Below are 27,724 nucleotides of genomic sequence, written 5' to 3' on the forward strand. Positions count from 1 at the left end.
GAATGCCTTAGATATTTTCTTGGAAAACCTTAGAAATTCCTAAAAAGTGAAGAGATTTCTAGAGAGGGACCAAAGTGTAAATAGTCTAGGGCCTTGTAAAGTAATTTTAAATTGCACTTTAGTCCCTAGGTGTTAGTATAAATAGAGGTGCCCCTCATTTGCTAGGCACCAAGAAAGAAAGAAAGCAATCACTCAAGTGTAAAACAATCTTCCAAGCTAAATACAAAAAGTCTTCTTTCAAAAGCTCTCTCTTTTGTTCTTTCTAAGTCTTTCCTTTCATTTTCTTAGCGATCATAGCATAAAAGGCTTACTTGAGTTTACAAGATCTTGAAAGACTAATAAGTAAGTTGTCAAGTGCCGCACGGAGCTTTAGTAAGACTCTAAGTCCGTGACAAAATGCTATCTTGTGACTTTTGAAAATTAGAAGTCAAAGAAATGTGAACATTTATAGATTGGAACATGAAAAATAGAATTACAATTATAACTATAATATATTAATGTTTTCTGAAATCCTATATAAATTTGATGATAATGTCACTTAGTTCTTCTTCTTTTTTTTTTTGCAAAGAAGGAACTAATCTTGGTATTTATAAAAGATTTTCTAAAAAAAGGTTTAATTTTTCAGAGGCATTTGCACAAAATTAATGGGGACAGAATTCAAAAGGTTGCCTAAAGAGGCCATTAGATGCAAATAACCAACTTTTCTTTAGCCCTCTAGCTGGGCTTGGCTTACTTCTTACTTAGGCCCAATGGACATGATTAAGAGAATCAAATCACACTCTTGGGTTTAGACTTAGGGTCATGCTTTTGCTAACCTTTTCAATTTTTGGTGTCGAATAGTGGCGAAGTTAGAAATTTCATAAGTGTATTCAAAATTAATATAAAAATAATTTTGGATTATATACATTGTGCAACTTTTTGATGAAGGGTGTAAGCAAGTCATCCTGCACTACATGTAATTACGTTTCCCAATCTCGTTTTCCAGATATACAAATACATATGTATCCCAGTTACATATATACAATTATTTAACAAATATACATATACAATTTGGCAGATATACATTTACAATTCGCCTCTATCCACTCTCCGCCCTCACTCGCTCGCCTCTCCTCCCTCTCCCAATCTCACTCACCTCTCTCCTCCCTCTAACATGTAGCTACGAATTGCAATTAACAAACTATAGCTATAAACATGATTAAGTTATTTTTGAGTGGCTATATGCGAAAATTCTCCTTTTAAATAGCTGAGAGTTTGAGATAGTTAAAGATGAAAGTAGGAACCTGATACGCTCAAATTACACCTCCTTTCAGAAGCATAAGCGATCGTTAGAACCCAACTTGTAGGTTGGGATCGATCCCACGAGGAAAATGGTTTAGACTTTACTTTTAACAAACAATTATATTCAATTAGTCAAATGATTTCCAGAAACAGGTAATAAAAAGGGGGGTTGTGCTTGTGTGAAACGAATAGCAAGACTTAATATTGTAATCAGTAATTAGATTCAACTTTGGTTGTTATCAAGATAAGAGAAATAACTAGGGTATACGTGTTCCCCATAATCTCATAACGCAGTACTCCTAGTAATAGCAATCATTTTCTAGTGTATTACATGCAAAGTGATAAGTTAGGTATCTCTAAATCCTTGGTCCGGCATCTAGAGAATTTCACCCCGCACCTTGGTCCGGCTACGTGTGTATAATTTACTAACCCTTACATTTACCTCATATTAGACATCATAATCGATGTTTGGCTTAGTTATTACTTCGCACCAATCGACACTAGCCTATTAGATAATATCACACTAAATCTATATTGATAATTCTTTTCTTGCTAATTACCTCCTTGGTCCGGCAAGTAGTAACAAGGCGAGTTCTAACGTTGGCCACCGTTAAAAAGACTTTTAAGCGAAAGAATTATCAATGCATGCAAAATACTAGTCAAGAATTGCTTATTTACTATTCATACATTGTTAATCGATCATGGTTCCCACAACCCTAGTTGTGGATTTAGTTACTCATATTAGCAAGAACACAATTCATAATTGTAGATGGAGAAATCATGAACTTACGTAAAGAGAATAATAAACCCAGAGAATTAACTTGAATTGCAAAGCCAAAATCTTCAAAAAATGAACTTGGGAGATCAATAATTGCTAGGGTTGCAAAATAATCTCCAAAGTTACAAAGCAAAAATAGAATAATAGTGTCTAACCCCTAAAAACGAGGTTTACATGTCCTATTTATAGAAAACAACTCCTAAATAAAAAAGGAAACAAATTAAGGAAAGTTTTGTTCAGGAACGCGTCTTCGATCCACGAGACTGACTTACGGACCGTCGATTGATCTACGGTCCGTAAGTCCCTTCCGTCTCGGGACTTAGAAATATTTCAGCATCCAAAAATCAGCTTCTCTGAAGCAAACGACGGACCAGCAGCACGGACCGTAGATCGACCTACGGTCCGTCAATCCCTTCCGTAGCTCCATACTTAGCATCTTCAAAAATCAGGTACTGGAACCCTCGCAGTCTCATTCTACGGATCAACAGTACGGTCTGTAGATCAATCTACGGACCGTCAATGGGCACCGTGGTTCCACACTTGGTCAGATTTCCCTGATTTGTCCTCAACACATTCCTGCTGATCTACGGTCATCACCTACGGACCGTGAATGGACCTACGGTCCGTAGATGACTTCCGTGGATGCCTTTTTCTGCATTTCCTTCAGCTGTCTCTAAACTTCCGCGCCTGAACACCTTTCCTGCAAAACATGATAAAATACATAAAAACCAATATAAAAAGGCCCTAGACACACACAACTTGTAAGTGAAATGTATTAGAAATACCGTAAACTCACGGTATATCAGAACCAAACTCTAACTTTATATACCGAATGATATAAACATAATTTATTATCATGCACGAAAAAATCTCAAATCGTTAAAAATCAATAACCTGAGATTTTTTTAAAGTTATTACCGATATCTTCAAACCAATAACTAACTATTCATAAATTAATAAAAAAAAATTCAATTTAAATTATTAATTTCACTTCATTTTTGAACCGCTCTAAGTTGGAAGACAAAATAATCATTTAAATTAGGGATAAAGGTTTGAAAAATACCCCAACTTTGGTCGGATTTGTTGTTGCGATACTAAACTTTCATAAGGACCTATTACCTCCCTAGACTATTTAATACCGTATTTTTTACCCCCTGAACTATTTAATAGTGTATTTTAAAGGTATATATGTGCCCACGTGGACACATTACTATTTATAATTTTGCATTATTTTTTATGTACACGTGGACAAATATATATATTTAAAATACAGTATTAAATAGTCTAGGAGGTAATAGGTCCTCATGAAAGTTTAGTATCGCAACAACTAATTCGACCAAAATTGAAATATTTTTCAGACCCTTGTCCCTTTAAATTAAGTTGGGATTGTCGATGAAAAAAAAGAAGAAGAAAAGAAGACAGTTAAAAAAATAGTAGAATTTCAATTTATTTTTTTAATTTCTCGGGATTCAAATAGCCTCACACACCGCCAAATTCGCCCGAGTCACGAGTTTGAAACTCAGAAAAACTGAGTTACCATATATTTCTAAGCCCACTAATTATATAAATGGAGAACCCTATTCACTATAAACTCCTTGTAGCAGAGTGTGGTTTTTCCGTTTAGGGCAGAGAAGCCTCGTCACCGTTCACGTTACAACTCCTCTCATCGCCGGAACCGTTTCAACTCTTCATCACTGGCGCTGCATCTTCTTTAACAAGGTATGTGTATGTGTGTGTGAATGTTCAATTTATCTATCAGTTTAGTGCCTATGTATGTGTGGATGAACACATTCCTTTTTCATTCGAATATAACGGTAGCCGGAGACTTATATGTTTAAGTTGAGTTCAAACCTTAATATCGACTTAAATATACAGATTGAATGCTTCATAATCTGCTGATTTTTTGTTGTTGTTGTTTTGAGTTATTGCCATCTATGGACAAAACCCTAACATATTCGTTGTAAATGTGAAATAGGTGCAATCCAAACCAGTATAAGTAACAAGGTGATCATCACTGTGGTGAATAACTGTTTTGTGTTGTGTTTTAAAAACAAAATAAATTGGTGTATGGTGTGATTTGGATAGATTGTGATTTGATTGGTAGAATGAGGGCTTCCGTGGACAGATCAGTGAGGCGAGGCAGAAAAAGGCGTCAAAACTATGTTCAGAATGATCAGGTGGATCCGAATGGAAAGAAACAGGCTACAGTGTTGAGGCCTAAGGCATTTTTGGGAACATATGTTAGGAAGGAGTTTAAGGGCTGTGGGAAATACATGGGGAAGATCATATCTTATGATACTGGTTTGTATAAGATTGTTTATGAGGATGGAGATTTTGAAGATGTGGATAGCAGTGAAGTGAGGGTGGTTTCGTTTGAAGATGATGAGTTGAATGGTCAATGGTTGAAAAGAAAGAAGAAGCTAGACAAATTAGTTGCTAGGATGGAGGCAACGAGTACTAAGTCTTGTGTTGAGAATCCAGCTGAGCCAGTTAATGGCGTAATTGATAAGTTTGAGCCAAAAGATCGGGGCATAGGTTGTTCAGATAAACTTGAGGTCAACCACCAAGGACGTGATTCTGATTTGGTGAGTGATTTGTCTGAATATTATATGGAGCAGGATTTGTGTTCGGGGGTAGAAGTGCCTCTAATTCCTGCACCTCAACTGCCTCCTTCATCTGACAGTATTGGTATTCCAGAGGAGTATGTATCATACCTCTTGTCTGTCTATAGTTTTTTACGGTCGTTTAGTATCAGATTGTTTTTATATCCGTTTGGACTTGAAGATTTTGTCGGAGCACTCAACTGCTCTGCTCCAAACACATTGTTCGACTCTGTTCACGTTGCCCTTATGTGTGCTTTGAGGCGCCACCTCAACAAGCTGTCGTCTGATGATTCTGTGCTTGCATCAAAGTGCCTAAGGTAAGCATATCTAATAATTTCATGAAGGAATTTTTCATCATGTGGTTGATTGTTTAAATGAAATTTTTGATTGTTGAATACTTCTAATGAAATTCTGTTTTCATACTTATTCCTTGAGTGCTGCCACCAGTCTTCCACAAAAATATATGAAACCAGAAGAATGTCTAGAGATCTGCTTGCAGAAAGAAACTAAAAGCTAGATAGTTAGACAGGGTTATCAAATTGATAAGCCCAATTTACCTATTGCATTTATGACACTATACAGTTTCATTTCTACTTGTTCTGCTGTCTGCCTGCACTTGCACAGGGTTGTTCTGCCGCTGATACCTACCTAAAGACATTGGAATGCCATGATTTTCTGATAGCCCTTTGGCTAAAAGTCAATCTACTCTAGATTGTGAATGAACAATTTCCACAATTCCACTAAAATCATGCAACTTTATTAGCAGAAGCCAATTGCCTTTTGGTAATGACATGATAATTCAACTGTCCTATGTTATTCTTATTGATTTACATTGCTCATTTATCTTTCTATGGATGAGCAAAAGTCGGGGAACTTCCCTTTGCATTGCATATTTATGCTTATTATTCTTAGATTATTTCATATCAGGTGCATTGTTGAACACCGACCGATGAAAAGTCTGAATTAACTTATGCTGCTTGTTGATAGGGGCATTGATTGGGGCTTGCTTGATACAATGACTTGGCCAGTGTTTTTAGTTCATTATTTAACAGTAATGGGATACATAGAACAACCTGGTTGGAAAGGTTTTTATCCCCATACTTTGCAGAGGGAATATTACTTGTTATCTGCTGGAAGGAAGATCATGGTTTTGCAGATTTTGTGTGATGATGTTCTAGAATCTGAAGAAATAAGAACAGAAATCAACACGCGTGAAGAATCAAAGTTAGCTATTGAGTCAGATATACTTACAGATGTTGCTTGTGTCAGTGCACCAAGAATAGTGCATCCTAGATATTCTAAAACTTCTGCCTGTAAGGAACAAGAAGCAACCGAGCTCTGTAAAGAAAATCATGAAAGAAAGCAGGGTTGTAGTACCGATAGTTTAGGACCCAAGGTTAGTAACCAAGATTATGTCTCTGGTGTAGTTCAAAACAGTAACAGTGATGAATGCTGTCTCTGCGCCATGGAGGGGACTTTGCTTTGCTGTGATGGGTGTCCATCGTCTTACCATGCAAGGTGCATTGGAGTTAGGAAGACACATATACCAGAAGGGGAATGGTATTGTCCTGAATGTACAATCAACAAAATTGAACCAAAAATTACGAGGGGAACAACTCTGAAAGGAGCAGAGCTTTTTGGTGTTGATTCGTATGGAGAGATCTTCATGGGTACTTGCAGTCATTTGCTTGTGTATGTCTCTATAACTTCTTTTCGGATAAACTCTGTTCAGTTTCCTTATTTGGCTGTTGGATGATCTTCTATTTGGAGATATAGAATGCAATTAATCCTTTATAGTTTATGCTGCAATCAGCTTTAGCCCTGTCTCTTTCTGAAACACATTCTGATCTTTGGTTGTAGGTTGAAGGCCTTGGCTGGCGCAGACTCTATTTTCAGATACTACAACGAGAAGGACATTCCCAGAGTCCTGCTAGCTCTTAATGCAAATGCGCAGCACAGTACTTTATATCTGGAGATATGCAAAGGAATAATGCAATACTGGAAAATTCCTGGCAATGTCTTTTTTCCTGATGGTGAACTGTCTGAAATTGGTTCCGACAGACCAAATGGAACAAAATGTACTAGTTTCTCTACATTGTCACTTAGTTCATTGATCAAGGGAAGTGCTGAACAAGTTGGAGTGGAATATATTGCACCTGGTGGTTGCCTTTACATGGGGTCATCCTTTAAACCTCAACAATACATAAATAGTTATCTGCATGGAGATTTTGCTGCATCTGCTGCTGCAAATCTAGCTGAATTTTCTCCCGGAGAAAACCAAGGTACTGAGAGTCATGCTTCAGACAATAGGCAGAAACTTTCTGCCAATGCTTTACTTCAAGCAAAAGCTTTCTCATCAGCAACAACACGCTTTTTTTGGCCGAATACTGAAAAGAAGGTTGTGGAAGTACCAAGGGAAAGATGTAGTTGGTGTCTTAATTGTAAGGCTGCTGTGACTAGTAAGAAAGGATGCTTGTTAAATGCTGCAGCATCAAATGCCATTAAGGGGGCAGTGAAGATACTTGCTGATCTTTGTTCTGCAAGTGTTGGGGAGGGAAATCTACATGGTATTGCTACATATATTATATTGATGGAGGAGGGCTTATGTGGTCTGACAGTTGGTCCTTTTCTAAGTACAGCTTTTAGAAAAAAATGGCGTAAACAGGCAGAAGAAGCTACTAGTTTCACTGTGATAAAGTCTCTTCTGCTTCAAGTAAGCTATTTAGGAAATTTTATTTTGTTGATTTTGTTAGCACTTTGTGTAAGTGTCTGTCACAACATGCTTTCTTCATCAATTTCAGTTTCTTGGTTGACTAGATGAAAACTAGGTTTGTTTCAAGGAAGGATGTGAACACCAAAGAAGGAAAAGTTGGTTAGTTCTCTTAGGGGTCAGAACTTGATGTGACCACAAATAAGGAAAAGTTGGTTTAGTTCTCTTAGGGGTCAGAACTCATAATTTCACATAATTTATTTTGTTATAAATGGCAGAGCTGTATACCTATCTAGTTTTATTCCTTCTACTTCCAAACTACAAGGGTAATATCAGTTATCCCCTCTTCTTACCTCCTCTCCTCTTGCCACTCTTTTTTCACCTAATCCAAACATTATTCCTTTACTGGACTATAAACTAACAAGTATTAGACATTGTAGTGGTTTTTAAGATAAACAACATTAGCATTCATTGTAAACAATTTACATTTAATAATACAAGAAAATCTAATAAATTAATGTTATTGCTCAAGGAAGCGACTTGTTTAGTATATGTTTTATATTATTAAGACAAATGTTGTTGGTATCAAATAATGAGAGAATCACATGGGAACTAAATGGAGGAAAAGTTACCATCAGGCATCAGCACTGAACAACTTCTAAAAAAATCTGTTGCTGGACGAAGTTCAGAGGTGCATCCACACTATTTGCACATGAAGCTTTTGCCCTCAACTTTGTGCTTGTTCATTGAGGAACTTTTTTTTTACCGCAGTGCAGTAGTGACATGAGCCTTGTGCATTGATTACACTAGCGGTTCATCAAACTAAATTTCAATAATGAATCTGGCATAATACTACATTGCAAAATCTAAATTTTCTTAAGTTGCACTCTTGATTTGATATTTTACGAATTTATGTGCTAAGAACTGAATACTTGTTATTTATAAACTGGTACCTTTGCATATAAATAAGAAGCCTTATCCCAGTTTAAACTTTTTCTATGAGTCCCCAACTGTTGATTTTCCAAAGTGCTATTGGATCCTACTGTATATTATAGCTATTATTTACATATGATATTACCTATACAAAGTATGTTCTTCATGCTCAAGAACATAGTGTATGCACTGCAGTTTGAGGAGAATATCCGGTTTGTTGCTTTTTCTGGGGACTGGTTTAAGCTTGTTGATTGTGGGACATCTGAATCTTCCATCACTCATTCAACTGCTGGTGTTGTGGAATCATCTCATAAGCATAAATCACAGAAGCGAGGTAGAAAACCATCGTTAATGGTTAAAGTAACAGCTGATGATTGCAAAAATAAACTGAAGGACTTCACTTGGTGGAGAGGAGGCATACTCTCGAAGCTTCTCTTCCAGAAAGCAACTCTACCTCAATCAATGTTGAAGAAAGCAGCGCGTCATGGTACCTTGTGTACCCAATGAACTTATTTTTGTCCTTCATAGAAGATTTAATATTTTTTGTTTTCATAAATTCAGTGAAATACAAATTTTGGAGTGGGGAAGAATCCACTAACAACTTTTACTCGAGCAGGTGGTCTGAGAAATATACCTGGTATTTATGATGCTGAAGGGTCCAAGACTGCCAAAATAAGCAGGCAGCTTGCTTGGCGAGCTGCAGTTGATCTGTGTAAGACAATATCACAACTTGCACTTCAGGTGATTTATGACATTGCAATAGATGATTTAATTCCTTTCGTTCTGCAGAGAAGTCTGAGTCAGGCTATGTATTCTGATAATGTTTGGTCATGTAACAGGTCAGGTACCTAGATATGCATGTGAGATGGAGTGATCTTGTTAGTCCTGAACAGAGCCTCCTGGATGGAAAAGGTCCCGAGTCAGAAGCATCTTCCTTTAGAAATGCTTCCATATGCCATAAAAGAATAGTTGAAAATGAGATTAGATATAGTGTTGCTTTTGGAAATCAGAAACATCTCCCATCTCGTGTCAAGAAGAGTATAATAGAAGTAGAGCAAAGTCAGGAGGAGGGAAAGGAAAAATATTGGTTTTCTGAGTCGCGGATTCCTTTGTATTTAATAAAAAATTATGAAGAAAACTTGGAAAAAGATCTCCCCTCAGCCAACAAGTTTGCTGATGCACTTCCCAAGTTGCAGAAAAGGTGCTTGGTGGCTTCTTGTAAAGATATATACTCTTATCTTGTACAGAAGAGAGATGGCAATGCTAAATATTGTTATGCTTCATGTGAAGTGGATGTGTTACTTAGGTATCCATTTAATGTTTATTTCAAATTTCCTTTCAGCTCTTTTATACAATCCTTTATTGATGTGATCTCTCTTTTCCAGAAATGTAGTCAAGTGCAATACATGCCAAGGTACCAATTGATTAGCTACTTAATGTATTATTATTTTTGGCTTGCACGTCAGTCAGTGTATCAGCAATTGATCTATTAAACTTCTGAGAATTTTTCTTGTAGGTCTATGTCACAAGCAATGTACCATTAGTTCAACAGTTATTGCTAATGAGGAGACTGAGTTTATGACCTCCTGTAAACAGTGTTATCAGAATACAGCTTTAACACAAGCTGAAAGTAGTCATGAATGTCCTACTAGTCCTTTACTGATGCAAGGAAAAGACATTCCAATTCCTGTGTCAGCCAGAAAAGGAGGAAAAGTTGGTAGTTCTAGCAATCCATCTGCATCCACTGCGACTCTAAAGCATTCTTCTAAGGTGAAGCATGCTAGTTCAAATTTGGTGACACGATGGAAGCACCACTGGGGCGTTATTTGGAGAAAGAATAATGAGGATACTGGTGATTTTAGATTTAAACACATTCTTCTGAGGGGAAATCCAGATTGTGGTTCAGTAAGACCTAGTTGCCGCCTTTGCTGTAAGCCATATGATCCTTATCTAATGTACATCCATTGTGAAACATGCACATGTAAGTTTTTTCTATGCAGGAATCTTGTATGTTTGTCTTGAGGTTGTTGGTTACCTTTCTTTGGGTTGACAATTAATCTTGTGAGTCACAGATTGGTACCACGCTGAAGCTGTTGAACTTGAGGAGTCAAAGATTTTTGAAGTGGTGGGGTTCAAATGTTGCAAGTGTCGTAGGATTAAAATGCCCATCTGTCCTTACTTAGATCCAACAAGCAAAGAAAAGAGGATGTGCGCAAGGGCTTCAAAGATGGATAGACAAGGAATTGATTCAGGGTTCATTTCAGAGCTACAGAAAGATGAGAATATGGCCACTCCAGCTTTAGAGGATAATAAGCCTCTTTCTGCTGTTGAAGAACTTACTGAGCACTTTCCAGTGGGTGATTGTGAACGGAATGTGGAAACAATGTCTGTGCCAGGTCAAAGAGAACAGTCAGTCAGAAGTCATATAGAGAATGAGACTGATTTGAAATCTTCTGAGTTATCCACTCCTCTTGGAGGAGGAAACAAAGTGTTCCCTAAAGATGAAATGCCAACTCATGTTGAACCGGGTGCTAAGCAGCCAGTAAGAAGACATGTAAGACTTGAGAAGGATTCAGATACCCCTTTTGCAAGCGATCCCTTGAATGTTCTGAGGAATACTTCAAGGGAGAGTTCTGAGGAATATAGTCATGGATGCAAGTATATGGAGTTTGAGCCTCAGACCTGTTTCTCTTTCAATGAATTACTTGCATCGGATGATCTTGGCCCATTGGATGGAGTTGACTCGTCTGCCACTTTAAACAAGGATGTTGAAACATCATCAAGGTTTCTACCCAATAAGAATGCTGATACGTCTTATGTCGAGCACGAGCCTGCAGTTAGTACAATACCTACTGCTGCTTTTGCAGTACCGTGTAAGATGTGTTCACGTAAAGAACCATGCCCTGATCTTTGTTGTGAAACATGTGAAATATGGATCCACCGTCATTGTTCACCTTGGAATGATGAGGAGTCTGGAGAAGATGATTGGAAGTGCGGCAACTGTAGGGATGGAGATGATCGATGCTTAATCACTATGTAAGGTGGTGCATCTTGGGCATACACAATGGCTGATTGAAGGGGCTTACACCATTGCTACTTTTCATCACAATTGGAGAATGAAACAAAATGAGAAAGCCCCTCGTGATGTCTGCCAAGTAAATTAGTCAGCTGCACCTTTTAATCAAGTTCCATCATTTGGTATCACTGATTTTGTCATAAAAAAGGTATAATTTCCCCATGATACAGGAGTAACTGGGTTGATTCAGAAAGACTTCACCATGCACAGATTCTTCGAGAAAAGATTATTAGGAGGCTGTGGTAATTCGCTCCAGCCTTGATGGATAAGCAACCTTTCTCATTGGTGCTTATCTGATATTTTTTACTGTAAAAAGAGGCCCTTCAGTTACCAATTCTTTTCGTTATTCTTGAAAGATCTAAACGTTTAAATAGAAAGAAGACATTATGATGGATATGATATATTTACCAGTTGTTGTCCTGCATTTTCATCCACTAGCCTTAATAGCTCAAGACAAGCAATAACGAAATGAAAAAAAATCCTATGCTGCTGAATTAACAAGCAGTCCGACAGGACAAGTTCAATTTAGATTATTGAGTGTTTATCATGTGAAACGCTTTTAACACATCTTCAAGACAACAATGGGCAAGAAATTCAATCAACGCTCTTTCTTTTTCCTAAGTATAATTGTAGGAAACTAAAATACATAGGGGCAAACCAATGTGTAAAGCCTGACTAAAGGCAAATATAAAATTTAAAGGAGAAGAAAGAAAATAAATTCACATCTAAAGACTACAGACCTCACAAAAGCACAAGATATATGTGCAAAAGAATCTCAAAACTCCAATTTAACGTCCCAGAAATCCAATGATATGCTATGCTGATCAGAAGTCTCACCCTCTCTTCCGCCAGCCCTGGCATCCCATTTCTCAATGTCCATCTTGCCTTTGGGACTTGTGGGTGTGCAATATAAACAAATTTTACAGCCGTCGTTTGTGGACAAAGTCCACCACAAATTGAAAACCACTTAAAGCAAACCAGCAAGCAGTGCCCCAGGGTCTGATACTGGTGGAGGTGGAGAGGTTGGCTGAGGAACTGGTGGTGCAGCAGCCGTGGGAGCAGTAGGGATAATAATCAATTGTTCCTTAATGAACTCCTTCAACCTACATAGTAAGAAGAAAGTTTGAAAGTTAATAATAAGTTGGTTATGAACACCAAAAAGTCACATTACAAATGCACATTTTGGTCGTACTCGAGTGTCAGAGTAGGATCTCCAGAAGCAACTGTCATACGCAGTTGAGTTCTATCAGCTGGATCTGTTTCTATTCTTACCTGTATACAACCATAGAAGTTAGATAATAATAACCATATGATACATTATGCCACTGACATCCTATGTAAGGTACAACAATTACCACCTCCAACAGAAGGAAATGACAACTTTTGACTACAGGCAAATGTAAAAGTTTGTGAACAGCTCTAACCAGTCACAGTTACCATATCATACAAATACAAGTCATACAATATCCAATTGAATCACTTTCAGATTAAGGACATTTCACAGAACATTAATGCCCAGAAACCACAACCCTTAGCTTACCAAACACAACATGGCACGTGTACTGTCAGAGTAGAAAGTTGTGCTAGCAACCAAATTATTTGCATTTGGATCCTGAATAAGAAATCAGAAGGGCAATTTAAGAAATAAATTCACATGGACTGAGCCAAACTAGAGGAATGATAAAAGATCAAAAACTTACAAGCCCTGGACAAACCATCAGGCGTAAACTGTTGAGCAGGTTTGTCATTTCCAGAAGTGACATTGGTCTTACACCTCTAACCTGGTCATATTAGCCAAATAAAGGGATGGTGATTGGGATTACAATAGAAACTACATACACAAAGAAAGAGAGAAGTTCCGGATTTTACTAGTAACGTTCTTATTCTAGTACATACAGATTACAGAAAGATATGTATATTCTACTAGTCAAGCAAGAACTAAAAAAAGACATACCACTTCTTGGAGCTTCAGTGGCGGCCCAGATAGTGATCTCCACTGCGGGAAAAACTCTTCGGCAGATACTGTAATAGGCTGAAGAAACTTATTCAAGATGGCAGGGAGTCGAAGTTTAACATTGACCTGTAAATGCAAAACTACGTCAATACACATATAACTATAAGAACTGTGGATTGATGATCAGAAAATAAATGTCTCATACCAACTGCACCCCAAAATTATATGAGAAGTCAAGAACCGCCACATCCCTACTTGGACGGAGGTTGACTACTTCAAGAGGACATTGAACCTGCAGGAGTTCATTTCACTAGGTAATCAAAAGGTGAAAAATGACTTACAAGAACAAAGTGCAGGAAGTCCAATCCTAATAGAAGCACAACAATAATCTAACCTGTGCACGAGGAGGAATTGTCTCGGGTACTAATGACAGTTCTATTCTCAGATGAGATAGGGGCAGTATCAGAGCCTGAACTGAAACAAGCGGAGCCGTATTCTTGTTTCCCAAGAAGAGGATCAGTCGTCCATGATGTGCTCGCCACTCTGCTTTTGTGCCAATCTGGAATTGCATAAACAAACTAAGCTAAGAGCTGAAAAGCCCATCAGTGATAGTACCAAAAAAATGACAGAGCAAGTACCTGAATATAAGGATCCTCATACAGTATACCACTGTCTTTGAGGACCAAGGCTTGAAACCTTTCTGCAATATTTCCTATTGGCTTCAACCATGAATCATAAAACAAGATGCTCAGAAGCATGAACTTAGAGGTGACAAGGGAAACTGAAGCAAAATTATAACTGTGGCAAACAAGCTCTCTGAATTTGGAATGTGGATCATGTCAGTCTTAGACTAAAATCAGTTAAAAGAACTTCCACTGGCCAGAGCCGTGTATTTGTGGTCATGGCAAGAATGCCCCTATTACTAGCCAAATACTATTTGGATCTTATTTTGAATTTAGTTAAATTACCATGGGAACCACAGACAGAAGGAGAGGGCAGCATCTTTCTTTCACATAATTAGAAGTCATCACATGAAACCCAGAAGGTAAAGCAAAATTACCAAAGTTGGATGGAAGCAGTACCTGGACTGTTGCAGTCTGTTCTTCAATAGGTGCAAGTGCTAGCGCATCCTCTGCATTTGGAGCAATGCCGACACCGGAACTCAAGTTATGGGCAGGTTGAGGACCTTCAATAGCCAATGGACCTAAAAGATCTCCCAGGACATCAGGTGAAGGTACTGAAGGAGGTTGAGGATCCACAACAGTCAAAGTTCCATCTGGCTCAGTCTCCCCTTGATCTGCTAAGTTACGATCCTGACCATGTAGTAAATGTTAATTACGGTCTTATACTCACCGTTAAAAAATTAAATCCACACTTCAGCATAATGGTGCAAGAAACATCTTACCGTGTTGGCCATGCTTGGAACCTTCACTAAACCAAGGTGACTGACTGGCAGAGTACCATTAGCAGAGGGTTGATCTGTTACTGCTAGAGCATTAGAGGTCTGCTGCTGTGTACGCAGCCTGATTGCGCTTTGTTCAGCAGTATCGGCCTCAGTATCTTCAGCCTTTTTAATTAATGAGGACTACATCCAAAGAGAATTTGTGGCTAAAATCAATGATAACTAAAAAAGGAAAAGAATAAAAACAATATATTGTACTCTTGTGAGGGAATAATAATGTAGCTGAAGGCCATCCCTCAAACCAAAAAGGTCAATTATGCAAACACAGTGTAGATAATAATTAATCAAACGTAAAGTTGGTTTCATACCTGTCGCTCAGGGAACTTAGGCATTTCAGCTAAGACATCCATTAAAGCTGCCCCTTTCTTACTCAACTCTAAGTATTCCACAGCTCGTTGCTGTATTTCAGCATCGATGCAACTCTCATATCTAGGATATTTGTGCAATTTTATCCATTAGCTGAATATATTTGGATATATTGGCACACTGAATAACATAAAGGATGCACAAATTACATCACTCTTAAAACTTACTTTCTGAATATTGCCAATATCTGATTCTGTAGCTCCGGATCTGGTGGTTGTGTGTGCATCAAAATTTTTGCATATGTCGAAAGAAGAATAGGAATTGTTGAAGTCCTGAACAATATCACTGGTGTAAGATAACAGAAAAATGATGGCAAACTGAGATCAAATGTTAAAATGCCCTTACGAAACAGTAGGAAGCTTCTCATGAATGAGGCTGAAGATTTCCTTTGGACTACATCCTGGCCTTCTGGCAAGAAGATGGCTGTATTCTCCAAGGATATATGAACTTACCTGTTCCATCATACAACACCCAAATTAAATATTCCATTAGCTTCGCAATAATGTTTTGTTTCCATCATTGACATGAGGTAGGACCCGCACACATCAAGATTTAGAGTAGAAACATGTGGAAAAGAAATTTTGCTCGTTGGGAGTTCATGTTTGCACTATTGCAATTAGTCTGTAAAACTTGAAAAGAAACTGAACACTAGGCAAAACTCTATTGACACATTTTTTTGTTTGTTAAAACTACATGACAGGGTTAGATATTGTAGCCAACAATGAAATACAAGGCAACCCATGTTAGTTAGAGGAGGCCATGCAAACCTTTTTTGTAGGTGTTATATGCTTGAGCTGCAATCTTGAACAAGAAGAGGCCCAAGCAGTGTTATTAAAAACCATCGCCTTTTCGTTTTAAGGCAAGTGTGCAAAGTGAGGTTATAGCTTCATGGATTAAGTCATGCGCTTCAAAGAAGTGTGCACTTCAAACAATAGCATGCAAAGTGAACCCTACTACGGTTCTATGAACTCTCAACTTCAATGAGTTGGATTAATACCGGCATTATTGTACATTGAATATAAATTAATTATTTTAATTGCAACTTGATAATTTTTATTCTAATTTTTTTTATGACAGGGTAAAACCCCCGCTCCTATGCAATAGCTCGCAAACCACATAGGAGAGGTAACCCGCACTAGGCAAGCCCAGTGCGACAAGCTCGACCCAGAAGGCAAACCCCTTGCTTTCGCTGGCAAGGGGTTTCGAACTTGAGACCTCCAACATGGAAGTCCCAAGCCCAAACCACTGGGCCACCCCGAAGGGTATTGCAACTTGATAATTATATCATTATAGTACTAAATTTATATATGTTTGGTTCTTTTAGATGTTGTAACAAAAAAGAATTGTGTTTCACATATCGCTTTTCACTTCAAGCCCCTTGACCTGGTCACCATTTGCACTTTTCCCTATTAAAAGCATTGGGCGCATTTAAAAGAGAGACATGCAAAACCGTAGCTAAAATTGATAAGGACATGGCTTAACTTTTGAATCTTCAAGAGAAAACTATTCCTTGTATAGGGTATGCACTAGACCAAGGTGAAGATCATAGAGAAGAAGTTGTTTACTTGTTTCCAGTGGTGTATTGACATCTTAGGGACATCTCAAGTCAACCTCTCTCTAAATTTTGTGGGAAGGGACACGTTCAGCTACTCTTCCACCTGGGAATCAAATATCTAAGACTTGGTTTTCACAACTAAGCATGTGCCTTCAGGTGATCGGAGCAACCTCTAGTATTTTATATGTCAATTGCCATTATTCAGATGTTCCGAGCACTCGTGAGTTCAAATAGGTAAAACAAAATGCAATCAAGCCTATGCAAACACAAACCCCTACATTAGATTAACCCCTTCAAACAGTTTACTCCAGTAGTTAGATTTCAACAATTTGAATTCCTGTCATAGTAGACACTGCACTGCAGTCTTAGTATCATGTGTTCTTACAGCTCATGCAAGTGTTCAGCGTATCAAATTACGGGGTTAGCCATTCCTATTTGCAGCTAGCAATGTATTGCATCACAATTACGCAGCCAAAATATCACAATTATGCAACAACAACATCCACAGGGTTTATAATTTATTATTTTGAGAAAGTAACATTTGTCGTATAATATTAACTGCAGCAAATAATGTTTAGCTGTCCATAATTACAGAAGAAGAATATAGAAAGATGTTCTAATCTATTAACAACTAACAGAGAACATCAACAAAAGATTCTGACTTCCATATATTCATGTTTACACCAAAAATAGTAAAGGACTAAGCAATATCCTCAGCTTCTGGATGGTTTATAATTATTCATTAACATTAACAGGGTAAAGTGTTATTGCAAAAGAACGCACCTTGACCATTGTTTCATGAATGGCAGGCTTATCAAGATATTCTCTGGATTTCAAAGCTGCATAAGGCTGAGGAAAGAAGTTTGAAAATAAGACACAGAGAAGACTGACCTCCACCTATATAGAAGCTAAGACCACACTGCACCAATGGAAGGACAACTATAGTTACCTGAAGATCTTCATTGTTTGTAACAAACTGCACAACACGGAACCAAATGTCATCACTGACAAAATCGCCGGCCTTGTCAATTAATTGAAGGATGACATCGACATACCTGCATGTGAAACAGGAATACACTCTTAGATGTCATCACATCATATACCAACAAGGAAACACAGTTCGCAGAAACATCTAGATCTGAGTACTCAACAAAAACACGAGATCTTTGTATGAAACAATCTCTCAAGCATGACTTCACATAGTACATGAAAACAACGTGCATTTTCTGTTCCATATCAATTTCATACCATGACAGATCAGGAGCAAACTTCTCTGCAAGAATTGCTATTTTAAGTGACAGTTCTTCACGCATCACGAACTCCGCTGTACTGAGATACTGGAAAGACATAAAGTTAGTTGCATATTTTCTCTTAACCTTCTTCAACATTTTCATTCCATAGAGGAGATATCCAAATACATTGAAAAGAAAAATACAGAAAAATTGAATATAACTCAGAGTCAGGTGGTTATATACCTGTAATAATTCTTCTACTATGTCCTTTGCATTAGAAACATCACACATTCCATAAAGTAAATCAAGGGCACGTCTCCTAATGCTGTATAGAGAGTAGTTAACATCAGTAAAGGAAGCAATTAAAACTCTGAGTTGGAGAACATGTGCTAAACTGAGTCGTAACGTAACAGGGGACAGGCTTTACAAGGAATCTCTTTCCCTGATTTTATCAAAAAAGGGAAACACAATTTGAACAAAGAACACTGCAGATAATCAAATAAGACTCCAGATGTATTATCAGACAAATGATAAGCAGCGATAGCCAACACGATTTCTTTAAGAAGTTACCAATTTCCAAAAGAGTTCTACTTTTGCTTACACGCAGATGTCATAATATAAAAATCTTAAAAATAGAATACTTCCAACTTAATACCCATACTCCACCTGATATCAGGGTCCTTCAGTGAGGTAATAATTTGAGCTTGATGTCGTTTTATAATGTCCTGTACATCTGTAACCATCAACATCCGAGTCATATTCTCCTGCATTTTGGCAATAATAACATAAGGGGAATCAGACAGTCGTCTAGGCTGGCATGCTGTTAACTGGATTTATTTGCAAGTTAGTTTGTGAGAAATTTGGCATATATAGGACCAACGTATTACAACATGCCACTGATGAACTATAAAACCTCTTACACAGGCAAAAAAAAAAAAAAATAATAGAAGAAATAACAAGAATAAACATGCTGCTACCACTTACCAAGCCAAGATAACGAATATTAGGTTCGCGGACAGCAATGAATTTCCCAAGCAATGCAACACACTGAGACATCATTTCCTTTTCGGCATCAAGATGCATGACCTGCAGTAAAGCGCTTAGAATTCAATCCTCAAATGTTCCAAGAAAGCAGGGGAAACAAGAGAATTTAACCAGCAGTCAAGTTTTTGAAAATCTGAACAGTGCCATATAGCATGTCTTAGCACGTAATGTGCACAAAGGGTAAAGAGTGCAATTTTTTTTTGATGAACAAGCAGCAATTTGATAAAAGGAGCAGCTCTCAAAGTGGAAAGAAGAGAAGCACAAGATCAGTTTTGAGTTTTGACTTAGAGATAACCATGCATTATATAAGAAGAGAACTGTTCTCCATAAAGAACAAATTTACTAAAATGTCATTTGTCATAGCCAATAGCAATGAAATTCACAAAAAGCACGGAACTGTACCTCAAGAATGTGCAAGGATAAGGACTTGATAATTAGAAACTTACAAGAGCAAGGGCTTCAAATAGGACTGCATGTGACGCATTATTTTTGTTCACATTTTTCACCACATCAGTTCCCATCAATATCCGTTGTAAAACCTAATTGATTAAAATGAAAATGAAATGAGTTCTAGGACATCACTCCAGATTATTATTTTTCCTGGCATGAACAAAAATATGATATTTTGCAGTAAAAAAACTTCTTATAGAGATGATTTACCTCAAACAATGATCTTCTAGTGCTTGGATCTTCAATAGTCGGGAAATATTGAAGAGACCTCATAGTCTTCACCTGAGATCAAAATTTAAGATGATATGTGAGCAGAGATCATGATCCTGTTCTTAAATTACTGGCATCGGTGCATCAAATTTGTGATTTACAGTACCAGTCCATCCATTCGCGCAATTTTCAATTTAACTACCATCCAATTGGGAAGCATAAGTGTATTTCAAGGTTCATGGGATCAATAAGCAGTTTTTATCCACAGTAAATACTGGCTTCGGTATATTCAACAGTAACAAGTAAATAAACCTGAAGCCAGGGAGACGGTATCCCATAGTAAGTGTATTCTTGTGGAATATCTTGGTTCCTGGCAAGCCTTTCCAACACTTTAACACATTTTGGAAGACAACTCCAATATGCTTCATGGTTACTAGCCACTAATGCAACTAGAAGGCTCATGGAAGATGTCAAGACACCAAAATCCCGTTCATCTAGTAGTTGTGCCATCCTATCTGACCTGGAATATCACAAAAACTCCAACTGTTGAAGGACAAGTTAAGTCATCCCATAAACCATTCAAATACAAAATTACACGTACCAGCCATCAACATTCACAACATCAGGATTTTTCCTAAAAAGACGCAGGAGACATAGGGCAGCCTTCTTCCTCACAAGTGGCCTACAACTACTTGATATCTTGCAGCAAAAAAAGGAAGGACAAAGAAGAGAGTCAACATCACTTTCAGACTCTGAAGTACCAGCTCAATGCTGCAAGTATCACTTACGAGTAACTTCTGAACATCAGGTGCCAGAGATTCAGCAAATTCCCTTCCCCCAATATTTCCAACCTGCGCATATACATGAAAATTTATAATTTGTAAAATATGATAAAAGAACCTCAAAGCTTCAATTCACTTAGCAATCAAAAAAATCCTTCTAGGAAAAGTAAATAACTGCATAAGATTTGCATATATGCAACTAAAGAACCACAAAACATTTGCAAGTCGTACCAAAGTCAATGCTAGACACTGGAAAGTTTCGTTGCGACCTATTATGTCATTGCGTACTGTATTAATTGCTAATCTCAAAAAATCATGGTTCTCATTGAGCAAACATGATGTCACTATGTACCCAACCTGCAAACCATCAAAAAGAAAAAATCAGTTGAACCTTTAGGTCCTTGCTTCAAATATTTACACAAAACAGAAGCTGCAGCATAGGGAAGACTAGAACATGCACCTCCTCAGTCTTATAACCAACTATTTCAATCAAAACAAAATCATGATTTCAATAGTTTTTAGAGAAAGTACAGCTGAATACATATCTCAACTTCTACAAAGAAATAGGATTACCTCATATTACCACAACATTCAAAGGTGATTAGTTATCCATGTGATTGGATGAAAGAAGAATGAGGAGATACCTGCTTCTCGGGATACTTTGGAGCAGATATCAGAGATACAGCTTCCATGTGACCAAAATCCACATCATAACCAAGCATATAAATGTAAAGCATTTTCCAGACATATTTCTTCTTCTCATAAGGTGTCAGCCCCTGTTGGAAAAAAAAGTACAGAATTCCATCAATAGGATTGAAATTTGAAGCCAATTAAATTTTGCAGACAAAACAGCTCTGACCACACCAAATAACAAATTAAGAAACACAGAAATTAAATGAGAAAACAGAGTAAAGTATAACTAGAATGGAACAGATAAACAGCTCTAGCCACATTAACTAAGCAAATTAAGAAACACCGAAATTAAATAAGCAAACAGAGCAAAGAACAACTGATGGAGCATCTGCCCCAGGTATTTAAGTGAGAAAGAAAGGAGCTATATGGAAAAACATTGTGATCTGTTGTCTGAATATTCAGAAAGAAAAGATGTTAGTTTTAAGGTCTGAACTTGATTTGTTTTAGTAATTCATAGAAAACAGTTCAAGTTATAATACAAGATTATGCTTTTATACATCTCAATATCCTTAGCAAGGTAAGGTGATGTACAACAACAGCAACAACGTTCCCAGTGTGGTCCCCGCAACGAGGGGTCTAGTGAGGGTAGAGTGTATATAGACCTTACCTCTACCTCAAAGGTGGAGAGTTTGTTTCTAATAGACCCTCATCTCTATTGTGACCAAATAAAGCTCTTGTTTAAATCCATATATTTGTGTTGGTACTATACTTTGGGTTTTTCCTATCTTAAAAGAGTGTTGTGGTCTACAATGGTTGAGAATGATGAACAATGGTATTTGTGTTGGTGGGAGGTGGCAAGTATCCTGTGGAATTAGTCGAGGTGCGCAAGTTGGCTCGGACACCATGATTATCAAAAAAATGGTTGTGAATGATCAAATTCACTAATTTCAGGGACAGTGAAGAAAATGGAAGTATAACTGCCTTTTCCATTTCCATGCAATTCAGATACAACATAATACCAAAATATGAAGACCACTACCTGCACACCAACCGTGTGTAGGGATCATATTGTTTCATTTGTCTCCAGTTTAGAAATCTCTTTTGTCTTTAATTTGAGCACCAATTAATTATATATCTATAGATTACTCAAATATATATTTATTGGACTATTTGTTGTCAGAACAACACATCCCAAATGGCGTGCATTTTCTTAGATTCTGTCAGTATGAAGTTGTTTTTGAACATTATTAGTTCTCTATAGTGGTGGAATAACGTGATTATCATTGCAAAAGGGATGTTGTTTTTGCTGTACCAACTGAATAAAAGTCTCACCTTATCTTTTTTTTGAGAAGGATAAAAGTCTCACCTTATCAAGAGAAAAAAATGGCAGACACTTACTTTCATCCAAAAAAAGCTTCATTTCCTATTAAAAAAGTTTATTTTCTGATAAACCTAAATAGTTTTTAAGCTTTCTATATGAGTATATTGGTTTGGGCTTGGGACTTCCATGTTGGAGGTCTCAAGTTCGAAACCCCTTGCCAACGAAAGCAAGGGGTTTGCCTTCTGGGTCGAGCTCGTCGCACCGGCCTTGCCTAGTGCTGGTTACCTCTCCTATGTGGTTTGCAAGCTATTGCATTGGAGCGGGGGTTTTACCTGTGCGCACCCAAAGGGTAGCAACTGCGGGTTTCCCTTGTCATCATAAAAAAATATCTAGTGAATAAAGACATGTTAATTCTAGTTCATAAGCACCTTTCATCCTATCAGAATTTTTTGGACTGATTAAAAGGATATACAAGAATATTTAACGAGGATATGCTACCGATCTTATTCAATACTTGACCTCTTAGCATCCTATAAGATTGGAAAAGGGTTCTTTTCTTTTGGTTTTTGCTAACTTTTTTTAGAACCAAGAAATTCCCGAGGACAAATGTGTATGGTTCAAAACTCAGTGAACATGGCCCACCTTCTCTACTCTTTCTGCTTAACAATACAGGCTTTTTTTCTTCGACAGAATTTGAACCATGCTCTTACCAGTAGACAGAATCCCTACGGATAAAGGATATACTGGCATTCTTATTCAATGCTTAGCCTCTTAGAATCCCTACAAGATTAGAAATGCATTCTTCTTATAGTTTTTCCTCGCTGTAATATTCAGCACCACCATAGTGCTGCTTTTATAATACACCTTTCTCTCTCTTAAGAGAAAAAAAAAAAAGAGATATACCAGCATTCTTATTTCTTGAAAAAATATTTTCATGTCGAGGATAAAGAATTCCACAAGTACTGACTACAACTTCCTATGACGTACAAACTTCTGGCATTAATATGCCCAAGCATAATGAAAAGGAAAAGTTTGTAAAGGGTTGAAATACTTGTCTTATTTCTTGAAAAAGAGAAGTTAGTAATGGGTTGTAATACTTGTCTTATTTTCCTGTCGAGGACAAAGAATTTCACAAGTAGTGACTATAATTTCCTATGACGTACAAACTTCCGACATTAATATGCCAAGCATAATGAATTTTCAGTCGCCTAGAAGAGAAAACTCCCAATGTCTTGTACTAAAATCAGTTCTTTTTTTCAGAAGGATGGCCTAAAGAGCAGGTCAAAAGAAGGATACATTAAATAAACCATTCTAAGTATTTCTAGAATGTTGAACCTCTGTGAAATGAATTATGATACTAAGCATCAGTTATGACATTGACCAACTCAGGGAAATGAAACCCAGAAATTATTACACTACAAGGATCCAAATGTGTTGCCTAGTGATCAATGAAGTGGGAGGAGAACCATGAGGTTCAATTGAAATCCAATTTCTTACCTTCTGTTCAAGCCTTGATAGACAGAGTTACCTAGTACGTGACCCTTCGGGGTGACCCAGTGGTTTGGGCTTGGGACTTCCATGTTGGAGGTCTCAAGTTCAAAACCCCTTGCCAGCGAAAGCAAGGGGTTTGCGTTCTGGGTCGAGCTCGTCGCACCGGGTTGCCTAGTGCGGGTTACCTCCCCTATGTGGTTTGCGAGCTATTGCATAGGAGCGGGGGTTTTACCCTGTGCGCACCCAAAGGGTAGCGGCTGCGGGTTTACCTTGTCATCAAAAAAAAAAAAAAAAAAAAGAGTTACCTAGTACATGTGCTGGTGGAGGCAGCAGGAACCAGCAAACCCGGATACTACCATCATAAAAATAATTAATTAACTAAATAAATAAGAAAAATATTATACTACAAAAAATTGATTAAGTTGATAAATTCAATCATTATAATTTCACTAATGCATTTGCCTTGTTTATAGCTGACTATTCTCCAATTCAACTACTATTTAAATAGAAGAGTATCAAACAACTATGAGCAAATTAGGCAGCTAAACTCCTTCCACTCTAATTTTTGCCCCCATCTGCCCGAGCCTTGGTGGGCAGAGTTACATGGTACCTATGTTGGGAGAGAGAGGTAGCAAGTAACCGATAGAATAATCGAGATGCACATACATGAACACAAATATCACTGTTTGCGAGCTATTGCATAGAAGCGGGGTTTTACCCTGTGCGCACCCAAATGGTAGCGGCTGCGAGTTTCCTTGTCATAAAAAAAAATTAAAAAAAATACCACAGTACAAAAATTGAACAAATGGATAATTCATTCATTATAATTTCACTAATGCATTTGCCTTGTTTATATCTGATTGTGTCGACTGTCCTCCAGTTCCACTATTTGTTTAGAAGAGTATCAAACAACTATGAACAAATTAGGCATCTAAACTACTTCCAATCTTAGTTTTACCCCATTTTGTTTGTAATAAATAGCCATATGTTGTGTCACAAACATTAGCTCAAAAAGAGTTTCGTAATTCTTCTTTGTCAAAAATAAAATCCTCCCTCCATCCTCTAATATCCTCTTTGATTGAATAAGAAAAGGAGGCATCACGAGATGTTTTAAAGTCTAGAGACAATGCCTTTGAAGATAATCAATGCTTACGAAATTGCAAACCAGTTAACTCTTGCCCCTCCTTAGAATAGCACCTCAATGAATAAAGACTTTGAGAAATCTTCATTAAAAATCTAATTCTACATTTGACCTTTTACGATTTTATTCCAATTAAAAAGAAATCTAACTCTTCATCTTTCTTTGTGTTTAAGCTTTGTTCAATGTCCCATATTTGAGGCATAGGATCTATGCTCAATACCTTACATGCAAGAACAGAAGCAAAGATAGATTTTTTGGCTAGTACAATATTCTCAGTAGATGAATACATACTACCGTGCCCCTTAACAAACAATGTGGGCCTAGCGAGATCATTATCTTGTATCAACAACATAGTACAAAGAACTCGACACTGTCCTGGTTGTAAAATCCTGCTCATATTCCTTTTACCTTACACAATATTCTAGTAAAAGCTTATAATTGCAGAATCATTGCACCCTCGGTAAGCAATACTCCCTCCATCCCAATTTATGTGACACTCTTTCCATTGTTATTTTTAGTCCTAAATCCCAATAAGAACGACACATTTCTATATTTAGTAACAATTTAACTTAAAACTTCTCATTTTACATAAATTGAGGCAGAAAGAGTAACTATTTTAGATGCTACTTCAAAGTCTTTAACTACTCCCTCCGTTCATTTTTACTTGTCCACAATTCCAAAATTAGATTTTCATTTCTATTTTTTGACAAAGGTAATGTTGACATAGATTTTCACTTTTACTTGTGACTTTTAACATATCAAGAAAAGACAATTATTTTTTTCCATGTTTTACCCTTAGCATTAATAATTACCTTTTCCCCAAATCATTTTCCAAGAGCTAATACTAAACATCAATTAGTATGGGTATTCTAGTAAAACACTCATATCAATCATTATTTCTTAAGGGGCGTGCAAAGTCCAAAGTGAACAGAGGGAGTATGTCGCATAGTAAGAGAACACCATCTACCAGCTCAGATCGAAAAAGTTCTACTGCTTATACCTAGAGTTTGCTTTAAACTTCTTGACTTTACATGATAACGCATATAAGGAATTCGGATTTCACTCCAGTTTAAATAATAACAAGCGCTCAATATTTTTCCTTTTGTCGCCTAGGGGCTAGGTCCAGCTAATAGTGTCAGATACGTCTACGAGAACCATTTCAAAAGTTAAAGTGAATTATGTGGATATATAGATCCACATTTAGATAGGAACAGTCAGCTTTTGCATAGACGACAAAATTGTTCCATTTGCACAATCACCACAAAATAATTCCACACAACTTCTTTGTCAAAAAATGATTCCACACAACTCTAATTGTTAATCACGCTAATGAAATCATTACAATTCCCTATCATCCGTTAGAAAATCTAAGATATGTCTTTTCCTGACAAGTGCCGTTACGATAGTGAATGAAGCTGGACAACAAGGCTCACGCTTCACACTTCTATCTTAACTAGCCTAAATCGGGGCATTATTTTCCTAACAAGCAAATAATTAAGCATCTCGCCAGTTCAAAACCGGAGTAAGCATCTCGCAGGCTCAAAACCCTTATACTGTAAAAGACAAGCATGAATTCAATAAATGCACTCTGCTTTCTAATTAACTACCAAATAAACCCATTCACTAGTGAACATTCAATTTAACCCTACAATACCCCCTTCCTAAGCAGTTTAAACCTAAACCCGAAATCAAACAACACCATTTACCACTTATATCATATAACCCACAGCATAGCTCATAATACCAAAAACCCAATAACCCTTCAACTGAAGCTAAAATCAAAGGAAAACAAATTAAAAGGCAAACACATCACATACATCTATCAACACATCTATAAGAGCAAACAAATCCAACCCAAACTAGTTTAGGATATATTAGCTAAAGGGAGAAGGCGTAAAGTTGTTACCTTTTCGTTTTTGAAGCGAGTACGAACATTGCCAAGCTCTTTATCTACACGAAGACGTTCCTGTTCTTTGTTCTGGCAATTACGAACATCGCTGATGAAAACTGACAAACCTCTCATGCCGGATAACGCCATTTCCGTTCAGATCCAACCCGAGAGGCTTTTTGTAGATCCCTCAAATATTAGCACCGAGATCTTCTCCTATAAGATCGACCCTCACAATTCACCTAAATTCAAGTATAAATTCCTGTTTCGCCTGTACATACAATATCTATGTATGTATATGTTGTACAGAAGGGAGGGTGGGGTGGGCGTGGGGTGAGGGCAGGAGGTGGACTGAGAAATTTAGAAAAGCCGTCAGGGCAGTGGAGGAAGACGACTTTTAGTTTAGTTTAGTTTAATTTGACGAAACACAAAGGCATAATTTCCATTTCCATTTTCATTTCTGGCAATTTGAATTTCTAATTTTTACTTTTTCGTTTTTTGCATCGATTTTTCTTTCTTATTTTCTGTTTATTATATTTATTATTAGAATTAATTGCTCACTGTTCGTCATGTCAATGTAACGTTTGCCCCCCCCCCCCCCTCCTTTTTGAATTTTGCATGGAAATTTTCGGTTCTTTTCTTGACCCGAAAATAAAATGTGGATCCATAGATCCGGAGGGGCTGTAATTTGCTTTGTATGTAGCTTTGTTTTTGTGATTTATGATAGTTTCAACTATTAAAGTTTTGCTTCAGACATCGATATATTGGAAGGTGGATAAAGTATTAGATAACATGAACGATACGATTTATCAAA

The 27,724-nt window shown here is 37.3% G+C and overlaps 2 protein-coding genes and 1 long non-coding RNA gene across 3 annotated transcripts; 1 reads left to right on the forward strand and 2 right to left on the reverse strand.

Annotated features, from left to right (window-relative positions):
- Window positions 1–3,590: 3,590 nt before the first annotated feature.
- On the forward strand, window positions 3,591–11,470 carry LOC125808038 (DDT domain-containing protein PTM-like). The gene is made up of 10 exons (XM_049487816.1): window positions 3,591–3,778; window positions 4,035–4,979; window positions 5,650–6,354; window positions 6,523–7,375; window positions 8,501–8,792; window positions 8,922–9,046; window positions 9,145–9,611; window positions 9,691–9,719; window positions 9,822–10,286; window positions 10,378–11,470. Exons 2-10 carry the CDS (start codon window positions 4,165–4,167, stop codon window positions 11,343–11,345), a joined length of 4,719 nt encoding a protein of 1,572 aa, XP_049343773.1. The 5' UTR covers window positions 3,591–3,778; window positions 4,035–4,164; the 3' UTR covers window positions 11,346–11,470.
- Window positions 8,723–9,256, reverse strand: LOC125808039 (uncharacterized). The gene is made up of 3 exons (XR_007441676.1): window positions 9,154–9,256; window positions 8,940–9,088; window positions 8,723–8,825 (listed from the first exon to the last, which is right to left on the reverse strand). It is a non-coding gene; the product is annotated as an uncharacterized LOC125808039 (long non-coding RNA).
- A 380-nt stretch (window positions 11,471–11,850) lies between the features above and the next one.
- Window positions 11,851–27,353, reverse strand: LOC125808034 (AP-2 complex subunit alpha-1-like). Its single transcript, XM_049487811.1, has 27 exons — window positions 26,929–27,353; window positions 21,081–21,212; window positions 20,668–20,793; window positions 20,443–20,505; window positions 20,256–20,353; window positions 19,967–20,174; window positions 19,655–19,726; window positions 19,441–19,533; window positions 18,935–19,036; window positions 18,617–18,714; window positions 18,194–18,275; window positions 17,967–18,055; window positions 17,668–17,773; window positions 17,502–17,567; window positions 15,509–15,615; window positions 15,331–15,435; window positions 15,106–15,226; window positions 14,741–14,920; window positions 14,418–14,648; window positions 13,974–14,054; window positions 13,730–13,894; window positions 13,541–13,627; window positions 13,336–13,461; window positions 13,082–13,162; window positions 12,922–12,993; window positions 12,574–12,653; window positions 11,851–12,484 (listed from the first exon to the last, which is right to left on the reverse strand). Exons 1-27 carry the CDS (start codon window positions 27,058–27,060, stop codon window positions 12,349–12,351), a joined length of 3,039 nt encoding a protein of 1,012 aa, XP_049343768.1. The 5' UTR covers window positions 27,061–27,353; the 3' UTR covers window positions 11,851–12,348.
- Window positions 27,354–27,724: the final 371 nt, after the last annotated feature.

Source organism: Solanum verrucosum, unplaced genomic scaffold (assembly GCF_900185275.1).
Source record: "Solanum verrucosum unplaced genomic scaffold, falcon-dt-bn FXZP01000183.1, whole genome shotgun sequence".
Classification (NCBI taxonomy): Eukaryota; Viridiplantae; Streptophyta; class Magnoliopsida; order Solanales; family Solanaceae; genus Solanum; species Solanum verrucosum.